At 42.4% G+C, this 13,920-nt stretch overlaps 1 protein-coding gene across 1 annotated transcript in view; it reads left to right on the forward strand.

Moving 5' to 3' along the window:
* The window catches only part of COMMD1 (copper metabolism domain containing 1), a 56,975-nt gene that overhangs the window by 10,767 nt on the left and 32,288 nt on the right, over positions 1-13,920 (forward strand). Inside the window, exon 2 of the mRNA XM_040058547.2 lies at positions 6,454-6,735. Within this exon, the coding sequence (XP_039914481.1) occupies positions 6,454-6,735 (282 nt within the window). The remainder of the gene's footprint in view (positions 1-6,453; positions 6,736-13,920) is intronic.

Here is a 13,920-nt window from a genome sequence, read left to right on the forward strand (position 1 = left end):
AGTGAGGAGAAAACTGATGGCAAAGTCTAGGATGTTTTTTTTTTCTCTGCTGTAATTCGGTGGAGTACAAGTCAGGTTGGGCAATTTATATTTGTATTTTTAATTTCAGTACATTTATATTTGTAATCCTCCTATTTCACCCTTGTTGTTGCAAGTATATCTGCTATTAATAGAACTTCTGTTTTGTTTCGTTCCATGTTTTATCTCCCTCCAGCCCATCCAACCTATCCGTGCTCTCCGAGAAGCGCTTTCCCTTGCTTTTTTTCTTGTGTAACTCTTCCTCTTTCTATTTTAAATAATACAAGTGGCTTGAAAACTTACTCAGGAAGGAAGGGCTGGTGCTTTTTTTTAATGTTTATTGCTTAGAATCCAAGCTTTTAGTATCTATTCATAACCCGAGTCTGCAGGCATCGTTTGGATATCTACCTATGACTGATGTTATCCATGGGTGGGCTCGTTCTCTTTTCATTATTATTGCTTGTCCTTGTTTTTTAAGTCCTGTAAAACCTAGACAGAGTAGGTCCAGACTGAGTAATCTGATGAATTCTCAGTTTTCCTTCAGCAGAAAAATGACACCTTCTGCAAATAAATTTAGGAAGTGGCATTTCACGGTGCTGTGAGTTCGAACAGGTGGTTTCTAGCAGCTGCATTGACTCCTGGCAGGGGCAGGATGGAAGAAAAAACGCCGTGGTCGCTTCACATGATCTTAAAAACTGATGCTAAGAGCTCTTTTGTGTTCAGTTGTAAGCCAGGGAAAAATAGCCAAATAGAACCTCCTCTATGATTGAACTTCCAAGAAAAAAAAAAAAAAAAGTAATTTTAACAGAGAACGTAGTTTGGTGAGCTTGTATGCAAAAAAAAAAAAAAAAAAAAAAAGAATTTGGTGGTTAGGGGATTTCTGCTTGGTGGGAGCCTGGGAATTGTGGGGGTGAAGCTGGAGGAGTCAGTGAAGAGGCATGGAAGTGACCCATTGAGAAGAGCTTTTTTCCTTCCATGTGCTCAGTTGACAAGCCTGTGTGGAATCAAGCTTAATAAGATCAGGAGCGCAGGAAGGATGTAATTTAGCCCGAAACTTCATCATCCACACACACATTTTTCCCATCTGCAGCAGCAGTTCCGTAATTTTTGTGGTGTTGTGTGTTGGGAGCCTTCCCATCCAAGAAGACAGCTTGATGAAAATCAGAAGTCAAATTCAAAAATATCTACAAACCTGCTTGAACCTCTGTTGACCTGGTGAGTGGGTTGGAATTAAAAAAAAAAAAAAAGGTTGGAATAAAAAAATCCTTGTTGCAGAAGACCTGATACATACTAGAAAAAAAGTAAGCTACAGGGTTTAAACAATGTATGTATCAACCTCTTAATGGTTCACTGGTTCAGTGGTTCTTTTCTCTTAGCAAACCGGTTTATTTCACTTTTAGCTTTCACTACAGCTCCAGAAGAGGCAAATAAAAGCAATATTGGGACATGGTACGGAATGTGAATAAAAGAGTTCATGTGATCTCCCGTGGATTCGATGAAGGCTTACGTGGTAGAAATACTAAATACATTGAGGTCACTTGTGATTTCTCACCTAGAAATTTGTGGGGGCGTGTAGAGGCCTGTAGTTCTGAGGGTTTCTTTCCCAAAAGATGGATCACCGTTTCCAAGTGCAGACAGGCTGCAGGCTGTTGTATCTAATTTTATCTTAATTCAGATTCTCAGGAGAGCTGCAATAAACAGTGTTTGTGAGGCACAACCTCCCGACTGGTTGAAAACCTCCAGTGTCTCCAGACACGTGGGAAAGTCCTCTGGACTTCTATCCAGGGAACATCTGTGGGGACAGCTCATTTCTTCCAGGGCTGGATATCTCAGCAGCTTGTGCATACAAAGGAAGAGCCAGAGACCACGGGGTTGGGAGAATGTTGGATTCCTCCTGTCCCAGGGTTGGGAGGATGTTGGATTCCTCCTGTCCCAGGGTTGGGAGGATGTTGGATTCCTCCTGTCCCAGGGTTGGGAGGATGTTGGATTCCTCCTGTCAGAAGCTGCTCATCGCGGAGGAGCGCGCTGAGCTGGCTCTGTTCTGGGCAGCTTCTCTCCCCCTGCTGTTTGCCCCCCAGCTCCAGTGAAATGTTTTCTCCTGAGGCTGATAAATGGAGGGGGTCCACGTTGGTGTCGCCCAGGAATGGGCTGCGTGTGCTGAGGATGTCGGGCTGAGCGAGGTTCCTCGGCACGTTCCTCCCGCCTGCAGCTGCTTCCACGTCTGCCTGCACGCGTTCCTGGGGGCTGGGAAATGGCTTTCAGGGTGCTTTATTTTAAAAGCACGTGGATGAGGAGGGCTGTGGTGGAGGAGCAGCCTTTCACCCCAGCTCCCAAAAGCCTGAGGAGCAGAGTTCAGGAGCCGCCGGATTGTTTGTGTCCTGGAGCTCGGGATTTCTTTGTGCTGCAGGCTGCGCTTCTGAGGGTCAGCTGGAGGAAAAGCTGCTGTGTCCAGCTCTTAGAGGTCCTCTGTGCTGCTTGACAAGTAATGTTTTATTTCTGAGGAGGAAATGCGTTCTTTTTTCTTCCAGCGGGTTTTACCAATCGTTGTTTCTCACTGGTGTTGCGTGCTTGTCAGGCTTTATTTCTCAGAAGAGGTAATGAAGTCTGTTTTCCTGTTCTGTGTACCAGGGCACATGTCTGATGGATCTAATTAGGCTATTACAAAACTCTCCGGATTATCAAATATTGTTTCATTAAGGAAATGGTATTTGAAGTCATGTTTTTATTGGCTGAATTGCGTTTGAAGACGTAGTGGGTATGTGTTGAGGGAGAACAAAAGGAGAGTTCAGTAGGACCAAAACTGTTTCTTGCCGTTCAGAAGCATCTGCCCAGCCTCTGGAAATGAAAGTATTGCCAGTCACTGAGGGCAGGATTAGTGTGCTGGTAATGTGACATACTGTCCGTAAGCTGTGCTGTCTGGGAGGGAAAAGAAAATGCATATTTTATCCAATCACAACATACGTGATGTGAGGAAATTTTTAATATCTAATGGTGTTGTCTTACAGACTCTAGTTTTGAAATAGGCTTTTTTTTTTTTTTTTTTTTTTTTTTACTTAGACATTTAAGTGAATAGCCATAGTAAAGTTAATTTACATTTTGCACTGGAATAGAACAGCTGTGACTCTGTACATTCTTAGGAGAACTTTTCTGGGTTTTTATGTTGAAATGGTAAATTACTTGTGATTAGCAAGAAAAACTGAAGTATAAAGTCTCTATAACATAGTGATGTGTCGCTGACAGTACAGTGACTGAAGGTATGGCAGTTATTCTGCACTTTAAGGTCTGTCTGGACTAAGTAATTGGCATTAATAAGATGTATCACCCTAGAACCAATGCTTTAATAGCATGAGAGGGAGACACATAATCTGATATATTTTATCTGTCTCTAGTTATAAGCACAGAAGAACCAACTCGTGTTCTAACTTAATCCTTAGAAATATCAATCAGATGTATTCACTATAATTTGATATTCTGCGTAATAAATGAGCATTGTTAAAAGTAATAGAAAGAACTGTTTGTAATGCAATGCAGAATATGACTGGAAATAGAATTTTTTTGCCAAATTAAATTAAAACATTTCCCCAAGCTTAAGAAAATTCTGAATTGAGGCCCTTCATACAAGCAGTGGAGTAGAACTGCATTTGTTTAAAGAATGAATTGTGTAAATGTTCATGCAACAAGAGACCGAGAAGATCAGCAAAGACTTTAAATATTCTCTCATTTTTTCTCCACAGTGAAATGTTTCCAAGTGAAGATGAAAAAGACTACTAAAATGAGTTACTCTTCTTATGTGACTTGAAAACCATTGTAGCTGGAGGGATTTGTTGAGGAATTTCAAAGAAAATAGGTCTCCATTAATTAATATCTTCATGCAGCTGTACCAAAATATAACTCATTGATTGTTTGTACCCACTTCCAGTTGAATTTTTAAAGGAATTTCTAAGCAGTAGTCATATTTCCAAGAAGAGAGATTTTTCTAGTCTGAGTGATGGATTACAAGGCTATATTATTTAAGATAAACATTATCTGATAAATACTCCTCCAAAATACAGTATAATTGTTACCTTTTGTGTTCTTGGCTGTGTACAGTAAGTTTTTTTTATGTGTGGGGTAGAAAACCATCCCTACTGTGTGCACATGTGTGTATGAAGGAGGTATAAATGGTGGCTAATTACCATCCATGGTTTCCTTCCCCTGGTTTTATGTGGCACTCTTTTGGTAGCAAACCACTTCAGGATGCTTATAATACATAAAGGTGCAGGGTTTTTAAATGCAGCTGGCACCAGACCTTAATTAATCATCAATCTCCTGATGATCTTTAGCAAATAGCCAGGTTGAACTGTCCTGTATATGCTCTAGTAACGTTGCTTTGTGTTCCTCATGCTTAAAATTTCAAGTTTGGTCATAAGCTTCTTCGTCTGGCTGCGCTTTAAAGTCAGATTTCTATCACGTGTCAAGCAGAATAAGGAACTTAGTGTCTGCAATTTTTTATCAGCTCAGAAGGGCACTGCCAGAAATCTTGCTGCGTCTTGCAAAAAGGGTTGTTGTGCAGAGAGTGAGGTTAAAAAACCAAAATAAATCCAGAGCATTCCAGATGTGAAATGTTTGAAGGTTATGAAATCAAGCCTGGAAAAGGGGGTACCTGCATTAGGGTCACGTTTAACACAGCTGAGCTGTTTTGCCACGGCACCCTTGCTTCACTCAGCGCGGAGGGCACGGTTTGCCTTCTTGGTTTCTGCACAGGGACAAAACAGAAGGCAATTTTCTGCGCAGCTGAACTGAGAAGGAAGTCTGCATCTGAGCTTGTTCTTGACAGGGCTTGCACAAGGTGCCGGAGGTCCCTGTGCTTGTTGATTCGCCTGCGCTCCTCCCCACGTTCGCAAAAAGCGGCGCACGAGCCGGTGTGAAAAGCATTAATGTGAAAAGCATGACGGCAGAAAATACCCCACACTGCTGTTAGGAGTGGCTGTGGGGAAGGACTGTTAGTCTGAATGGCTTTTCTCCTGAAAATGAAAAAAGAAGGGCTGTTTTCGCTTCCAGCATAACGGGTTAGTACAAGATAATTACCTCCTAAGTTAAATATTTTTGATATAAAGCAAGCAGCATGTACCAATATGTCAGGTGCCCTATAGAAAAGCCAGAATGGTGCACTAGGCAGCTCAGATTTGATAATAAAACCACAGATGCTCCTGTTAAGCTGGAGCCTTTAATACAGCCCAGGGTTTGCTTGCAGTGTTGATTGCCATTTCTTTTCTCCATCACAAACAGATGGCAGCTGATGTATTGTGAAAGCAAGGCAAGGCAGCTCATCCCTTGTAAGGAACCACCACAAACACCTCAGTTTTCGGATGAGCGCTGCCCGGTTTGGCAGCCAGGCCGTGTGGGGTGCAGGGGGTGTGTGTGCAGCCCGAAGCACACCATGTCCCCCCCATGGCCACAGGAATGGGGCTGTGCTTCCCCCAAATGCCTGGAGAGCAGCTGTGGCAGGGCCCTGTCGAGGAAGATTAAATGTGTGCTTGGAGGTGTGGTGTTCATTTTGGGGAAGTTGCATCCATTTTGTGTGAAAATGAAGCAAGAGCATCTGCTTGAGATGACGGTGGGGGAAACTTAACTATGGTTTCCTCTTTTCACCTCCCATCCTCCCTTCCTGGCCATATATAGTAGCAGCTATTGCCACTTAGGCAATGCAAATGCAAGGCTGTGGGTTTATGAGTTTTGAAAAAAAAAACCAGAAAAACTGTGTATCTGTATCAAAAGGCGTTTTTAGGAATAATAATAATTTCCATTGCTGCACAGGGAGGAGTAAATGACCGTTTCCACTCCGTTGCAAAATGCAAATAAAGCCTGGCAAAGTCCACCGGTGCTCTAAAAGAAGCTGGAGTTGAATTGTTAAGGCTTTTTGTGCCTTATGGGTAGAATAATACAGACAAAAAAAACCAGTTTCAATTTTGACTGTCCCTTGGAAGACTCGTGCTCTTGCTGCTGCAGGCCCTGCTTTACTGGTGCAGCATTTACCAGTTTTGCTGCCTCGTGTGCGGTGTGGAGGTGGCAGGTGAAACTCTGCATGTTGCAAGGAGCTGGGCTGTCCCTGCACTTGTTTCAGCCCAGCCTGGTTTGTCCCAGTGCAGTGTCCATTCGGGAATGCCTGTGGAAAGGGCCAGCAGACAGGGAGAAGCCTCCTTGCCATCCCATACCAGTGCTGAATTCCCCGAGGGAATTGCTGGAGCAAACCCTCTCCCCTGCAGCTGCAGGAATCTGGGCTAAGCAGTGGACACTTGCAAACTGAGTTTTAATGAAAGGTGTCAGCTTAATTGCATAACCTAGTTTGTTTGTGCAACCCCTCTGAGATGCAGTATTTGTCCAACCCTAAAGATGCAACCTTTAAGTCCTCACTTAAGCAAGCTCTTCCCTTTTACTCCCTTTCTTTTCCTACAGTCAATTGCTTCAGCAGACATGGATTCGAATCAGCTGGAAGCTTTCCTCACTGCCCAGACCAAAAAACAAGGTGGCATCACGTCAGATCAGGCTGCAGTCATTGCAAAATTTTGGAAGAACCACCGGCCTCAAATCCACGAGAGCCTGATCAGTCAGAGCCGCTGGGATCATGGCTTGAAAAACGTGAGCTGGCGAGTGGACCTGAAGTCACAGCTGAGGCACGCTGATCAGATAAACACTCCTGTCGCAATCGTTGAGATGGAACTGGGGAAGAACGGGCAGGTGAGCTCCCTTTTGCGAAAGATCTAAACCTGGTGTAGCCGCATGTGCGCTGAGGCACGTTAGCTGTTGCTGAATTCACGATTAGTCTTTTCTTTGCTTTTAATTCAACACTAAAATTAGTTAAAATATTCAAAGTAGGAGCTGGAAAAGAGTAAAGTGTTCACAAATTGCATTTGAGAACAAATGAGGGGGAAGAATCCTTTTTATTTTATGTAACACTCATTCTTATGTTAGGAGCACATCCTTATTACCTGTCACATTATGCAACCTGGCCTTATCTGCCTGAAAGATATCTATAAATTTTATATATATATAGCTCTATCAGTGCTGAACACTGCCTTCCTTTTTTGTATCTTTATAGTCCACAGGAATGTACAGCTAAAGACACAGCTTCCCATCTTCACATTTACTGTTGTTTTCTAACAGGAAATGTGTTTCAATTTGCTGTCTTTCCTCTCTGTAACGTTTGGGTAAATTTTAAAACCTCATTTCTTAGCGGTAGCTGCTGCAAATCATGCCACGAGGTGATTTGGGCATTTTGATGTTAAGAGTTAACGTTTAGCACGGCTCCTTGTATTTCCCTAGTATTTTAATGGCAAGAGTACCTGAATTAGGAATGCCTCAATCCATACACACAGCTGGAATACAGGTGTGCACAAGAATGATCAAATTCCAGCTGAAGACCAGGATGAACAGGGATGTGAGCTGGGATCCTGCAGAGACAGAAGGTATTGCTGGAGTCACTCTGTTAGTTCAGTTTTCTTTGCACTCACTGGGAGCTGATCCACCCTGAGCCTTCCACTGGTGGATCTCTGCAGGGACCAACACAATAATGGTGTGAGGCTTCAGGGTTTTTTTTTCCTGACCTCAGAGAAGTGGAGTTTTCTGCTCAGGGCCTTGAGATTGGAAATGACTGCGTTCTAGAAGCGGCGAACGGGGAAAAGTTGCTTTGTATAAAAAGGTTGCAGGGAGCACATTATAATGAGTACACGGAGTACATTAGTGAGCAAATGGGAGAAATACCTACATCCATTAAAAAAATGCATCCTTAACTCAGAATCGCTGTTGTGTTTCATAAGGGGATTATGTAGTTAGTGACTCCTGTTTTGGAAGCGATTTTTCTCCCAGTAATGGATTTTTGCAGTAACATCAAGCAGCAGGGACATTATATTTCTTTCACCCTCTGCAGAGAGAGTCAGGAGGAAGAATACACATTTCTGAGACTGTCTAATGTCTCTTACCGAAGAGCCCCACAACAAAATCAGAATGAATTATCTTAGCAATGCCCCTTCATGCTGCAAAGGGAAATGGCCGTGGAAATGCATTTTTGGGACTGCCATCAAACACGATTTTGCCTCCTTCCCTAAAGATAACCAGTGAGCTGTGGCAAGCCTGACACTTGGTGTGAGTTAAACTGGTACTTATCAAAACAAGCATGGAGTAATTAGCATTGTCACCACTTGAGTCAATGTGCGTTTATTCTGAGGGGCTCTGGTTTCACACAGCCTTTAGCTGTGGATTCAGTAAGTTCTCTGCTGTAAATCTTTGGGTGGAGGCACTCTGCATCAAGCTGAATGCTCCTGTGATGGGATGAGTTTTGGGAAACCACAGGGGTTTGGGGATGTCCTGGAAAGATTGGTCACAGAGACTCTTACTGCAGGCTGAGCGAGTTGTTGCACGCTGCATCCAGCCCACTAACTTGGAACTGTCATGTTTTCTAGTCTTTGTAAGTATTTTTACTTGATTGTTAGCACACCTCTTCTAAATATCAAGTTTTGTAGCACATCAAATACGCATATATTGGTGCCTTTATTAAGTTTAGCAGAGAATGTGTTTTCTAAGAAGTTGTCAGTCACAGATGGGATTTGATAAATAATGAAGATGTGGCTTTGAAGAAGAAAGCTGGCTGATGATTCAGGAGTAAATTATTCACAACAGACTGTTTTCATTTGGACACATGATAACAGGGGAATATACAAATGCATTGATACGTAATGAATTGGCATGAATATTTCATGGGTTGACAGGAGCAGAGAAATGCTCTGTAGAAAATGTTCCTTTCCAGAAGTCACTCTGTGATTCTTTTCGGTGTTTCTGGGTTGGATTTAGATCTCTGCCCAGCAGAAGGCCAGGCTGCTTGGTGGAGCATCTGCTGCTTCTGCTTCAATAAATAACTTTGCTTCCTGCTTGGCTTCTCTGAATTTTAGTCAGTCAGCTCTCTCATGAGGGGAAGATTCTGTGTGTGAGACCCGGTGTGGTTGGGAATGGGGAATTGAAAGTGACCGCTTCATAAATGCCACCACCCCGAGTTTATGTGAATTTTGTCAAATTTTGTAAACGTTCTCTGACTGGAGAGAGCTGTTTCTGGGTTTGGAGTCCATCACAACTTGCATGCATTAATTCTTGCTGGCTTTGCCATTACTGATAAGAGAAAAAAAATGAACTCTTCCCCAAGTGCTCTTAAAAACACTTCTAATGAGGAACATTTGAAAATAGCATGCTCTGAACTTTGGAAAATTTGATTCAGGATCTGTAAACTGGAGTTTGAACTCTTCTTCAGTAAAGATTTTACAGCAACATTAAACGTTTCCCTTATGCTGGTGTTGTAGTCTTTATAGATCCTGGCAGATCTATAGAAGATTAAAGGCAGATGAACATGCTAGCCATCAGCTTTGAAAGCTCATTTTCTTTAACAATGTGGCTAAAAATAGAACTGTAAAGCAGTTGCACTTTAGCCTGCATTTGCCTTCATCTTGTGATGTTTAGTGCTCATCACTGCTGGTTCATTTTTTCCCATTTGAACAGCCCATCTTTTCTTTGGCACAAGTGTTTTTTTATCCTCTTGGGGTTTTTTAATCTACCTTGCTGGCTTTCTCTTAGCTTAGATTAGCTGAGAATTTGTTCTGGGCTTTTTTGCTTTAACTTATTTACAGGATGGGTATTTCCACATAGATTTCTTTTCAGTGTTTAAGGTACCAGTAATCCATGTAATATCCCTTCTGCTGGAGCTTTGTTGGATCTTAAAGCATGTTTTATGATCAAAGAGTATTTTCTGCCCTGGTTTAACATGAAGCTGGGATTCCCCTGCAGGATTCTTCCTGGAAAGACCTCAGATAATCGCATCAGGATTATGGATTAAAGGGTTTTTTTTCCCCAAATATTGTATCTCTCTTCTCTTTCCTTTTCTAAAAGCATCTACCTGACAGAGGGGTCATAACAGTTAATGATATACAGTAAGTAAATACCACAATGTGGCAAATACCAGAAGCCACATACAAGGCAAACAGCAGCCTGTCATTTCATGTACTTCCTCTGGTCTGAAATCACCAGGGTTATGTATCTTCACAAAAAAAAAGAGGTGTTTTTCGTTAAAGAACAGGCAAGCATTAGGAACAGGCTTTGGAGGGAAAGTCTAATATTCAATACTTATGGCTGTATTTTGATTGTCACTTGACACTCTCCCCAGTAAGCTAAAATACTTTCTGATGGAAGGTGAGGTGCACCTTTGCCAGTGCCTCAGCATAGCTGATACTGAAAAAGTAAGAACTGTCAGCTGGCAGTTTCCCTGCTGTCTGCCAGACCCTAGTAATTCAGAGAAAATAATACCAGTACTAATAATTCAGCTAATAATTCTCTTAGTTCACGTATGGAAAGAGTTCATGAGGAGTGTAGGCAATTGTCATGTGCTGTATGGAGGAGATAAAATGCTACCAGTGTTTTGAAGGTCTGGAGCTTGACATTTCATCGAGTTTTAGTTGCAATGACTATGGAGATTTAATTAATGCCTTAGGAAGGAGTGAAGTAGGTCTCAAAGTAAACTTATGGGAGATTTTTTTTTTCCTGACTTGTTAATTATATCTACACAAATTTAGGCTGAAATTTCTATCGCCTTCAAACAAATTACATTTATTTTTAGCGGTCGCACATAACCGTGCTTTCACGTTGTAATGAAAAAATCTTAGAATTTACCTTCTCTAAAACTCATTCCCTTGTTGCTTTGTGCATTTTTCTAAGCCAGTTTTCTCCTGGCTTTTGTCAGCTACAGTTCTTCCCAGCCACAGCTGTTGCTGCTGCAGAGAGGTCAGCCCAAGAGAACATCAGGAGTAAACTCCTGCTGTAGGGAGGAAGGATTATGGCTGCGCCTGCTTTTGCCTCTGCGTGGCTCCAGGTCAGGCTGCTTCAGAGGTATGGCTGAAAATAGCCCCAGATAATGGACCTCCAGTCTTTTTTTGTGTGAGGATCTGTTTGAAAAGGCAGATTGCTTTTTGTAGGACGTCGGTGTGGGCAAAGAGATGCATGGGGAGATGAAAAGCAGCTCCGTGTACCCAAACCAAAATAACGCCAGCCCGGCCTGCAAAGAGGAAGGAAAAGCATCCACCAAACCATTTCTCCTTTCCAGTCATAATCCATCTTAATCTTTAGCTATTACCATCATCAGGAACGATGTTCTAGTCGAAAACGGGAAGGCACGGGCATTTAGAAGCCAAATTAATCAACCCCAATGGGCTTAGTATTTTTATGTGATTAAAATGATAGAATGTGGTAAGTGCGAGTCAGATAGAGAAAAATCACCTTTGTGGCCGAGTGTAATCATTTGAGCTTTTTCGTTCACCTTGGAAATTTATGAGCTGGAGGGAACAGTTACATAAGGGCAGTACAGTGCAAAAGCAAATAAAAAATGGAGAGGGCAGCAGGTTGCTCAGCACAGAGGAAAGGAACACAGATGACTGACTCAGCTCAGTTATTTACTTAATCCTCTGCATGGTACTCTCTGTAGTCCTTTACTTCAACAACTTTTGTCACCTTCTTGGAGCGGAGAGAAACTCGGGGAACAAGGAGAGAGTTTTGTTATTTGTGGTTCTTGGGATGTGGCAGGGAAATAAGTATGTTAAGGGGATAAGAGCATTAATGGAGGTATTAAATAACTGTCTGACTCAAGCTGTCACTTTTCCACCGGGTACATTTGCCAGTGTTTTTTACCTCATGTATACATCCTATACAAAGCAAGGATATTCTACGACCAGTAGTGCTGACAGTTTCCACGCTGGTTTCTTTGTACCCTGTGTATGCAGATGTGCAAGTGCACACATACTCATGTGTTCCCAGTCTTTACTCTGGAACTGGATTTGCTGAAGTAATTCAATAGAATAAGTTAACTGAGCTGTAAGTATTTTTGATTGTAGCTGAGCTCAGGGTATTACAGGGGAAATTCTGCATTAATTGAAGGTGAGCTGTATCATCAGTAGCGATGCCTATTTACTGCTTTTCATCTGCCTGAATTCACATTCAGTCCTGGACCCTTGAAATCTTTACCTTCTCAGGTCTTGCACATTATGACAGAGGACTTGCAACCTGTTATGTATGATAGCAATGATATCAACAAATATTTTGCAATCTGACATCCATCTGGCATTCACACACAGCAGTAAAATGTGGGATAGCTTTGAGGAAATGTCCTCCAGAGCATCTCTTGCAGCCTTGAGAAACAGATGGCAACGAGGCTGGGACGGGGGCAGCTGGGGTGAGCAGACCTGGCTGTTGAAAATTGTCCCAGGAGAAGTGTTTCACCACATACCTTTTCTTGGAGTTGTCTCTACAGGGTCAGAGACCCCAAACTGTGCATCCAAAGGAATCGTTCTGTCCGAGGCAGGGTTGGCAGAGCAGTTTCTGTGTGACACTTGCACCGCTGTTGCAAATAATCGCAGGCAGTCCCACTGTCTGTGCAATTCCCCACCACCATGGGCTGTGTGGAGAGCGTCTGCAAACATCCAAGCACTGCATTTGCACAGAATGCCTCACGCACTCTGGCACCATTTGGCTGCATGACCTCGCAGCAGGGCCGGTCTGTAATTGAGGCAAAATGCAGCTGAAGGACCAACACTCGTAATCTCCACTTGCATCCTTTTAGCAGAAGTCAAAAGCTTTGCATGATTCTCAAAAACCATTTTAAAAAGGGCAGATTTCTTTGCTGGAGAGCCCGTATACAGCAAATCGAAGCCTCTTTCATCTTAGCTCTGGTGGCAGTGTCCACCAGTTCTTCAGAGGGCTTGGATAGCAACGTAATTAAGTAATTTGTTCTTACTTTTTTCCAGGGAAGAAAAAGGAGTTGTTATGAACATGAGTGCCCGCTGCATTGGCTGACAAAGCATCTTGTTTTTACGGGCCTGGCCTGGCCAAATGCATTTAAAATTGTTGTTTTGCCAGTTGGCCAGCCTTGCCCCTCTTGACACCACGCCACGTTGCTGCTGAGAAGTGCTTTCGGGATCCTTTTGTCGTGATCTCTTTTGAGATCTCTGGGCATTGGCATTCGGGGTGTAAGCAAGAACAGGATCTTAATTTATTTTAATTAGAAAGAGCTGTTGCAGGAGAGGGTGTTAGAAAAGGAGAAAGCTGGCGCATAACTGAGGAGAAACACTTGTAGAGCATTACACTCTTTTTGCTGCTTAATCCTTTGGATTCTCTTTATTCTATATATGTGTGCATGTGTATGTATTTATATACCTTTCATAAAAGATGGACCCCAGTTTTTGCTGTGTAAAAATGGATGCAACACAAGAAGCAGCACAGTCAAAGCAAAATCCCCTCAGTTCATGGCTAGTTCTCAGTGTAATCTTTTCATTGAGCAGATGTTTCCTTTCCAGTTTCTGCAAACCAGAGCTTTTCACCCTTCTAGTTAAAAATGAATATATATATATATATATATTTTTTTTTTTTTTTTTTTTCCTCCTATCACTGTTTACGAAACCTTTGGCAGAGCAATTCCACAGGTTTTGGTGTCAGGTCTTTTCCTTGCTGCAAGGTGAACTTGAAAAGTTCCTGACCTCTGCTGCTTGTCCTGAGCCTTGTGCTGCCCCAGCAGTGATGTGTTCATGGAGCTGAAAGTGGCTGAGTGAGTCCAAATCAAATTTTTTTGTTCCCTCCCCACTCTTTTTTTTTTTTTTTTTTTTTTTTTTTTTTTTTTTTTTTTCCACCCACATTTTTTTTAGTGTGTATTCATTTGTTGGAGGGATAGGTCGAGGGCAAAATTGAGCAAAAGAAATCGAGAGCGCTGCCTTGCCTTGGAAAAAATGCTAATTTGAGCATGCATGTTGAAAGAGCCACCATTTTAAATTCTCGAACAGAAATGAAGCAGCTCTCCTTGAATGCTGAGCATAACTTCTCTGAAGTGCCAGTTTTTCCTTTCCA

This window comes from Hirundo rustica, chromosome 3 (assembly GCF_015227805.2).
Source record: "Hirundo rustica isolate bHirRus1 chromosome 3, bHirRus1.pri.v3, whole genome shotgun sequence".
Classification (NCBI taxonomy): Eukaryota; Metazoa; Chordata; class Aves; order Passeriformes; family Hirundinidae; genus Hirundo; species Hirundo rustica.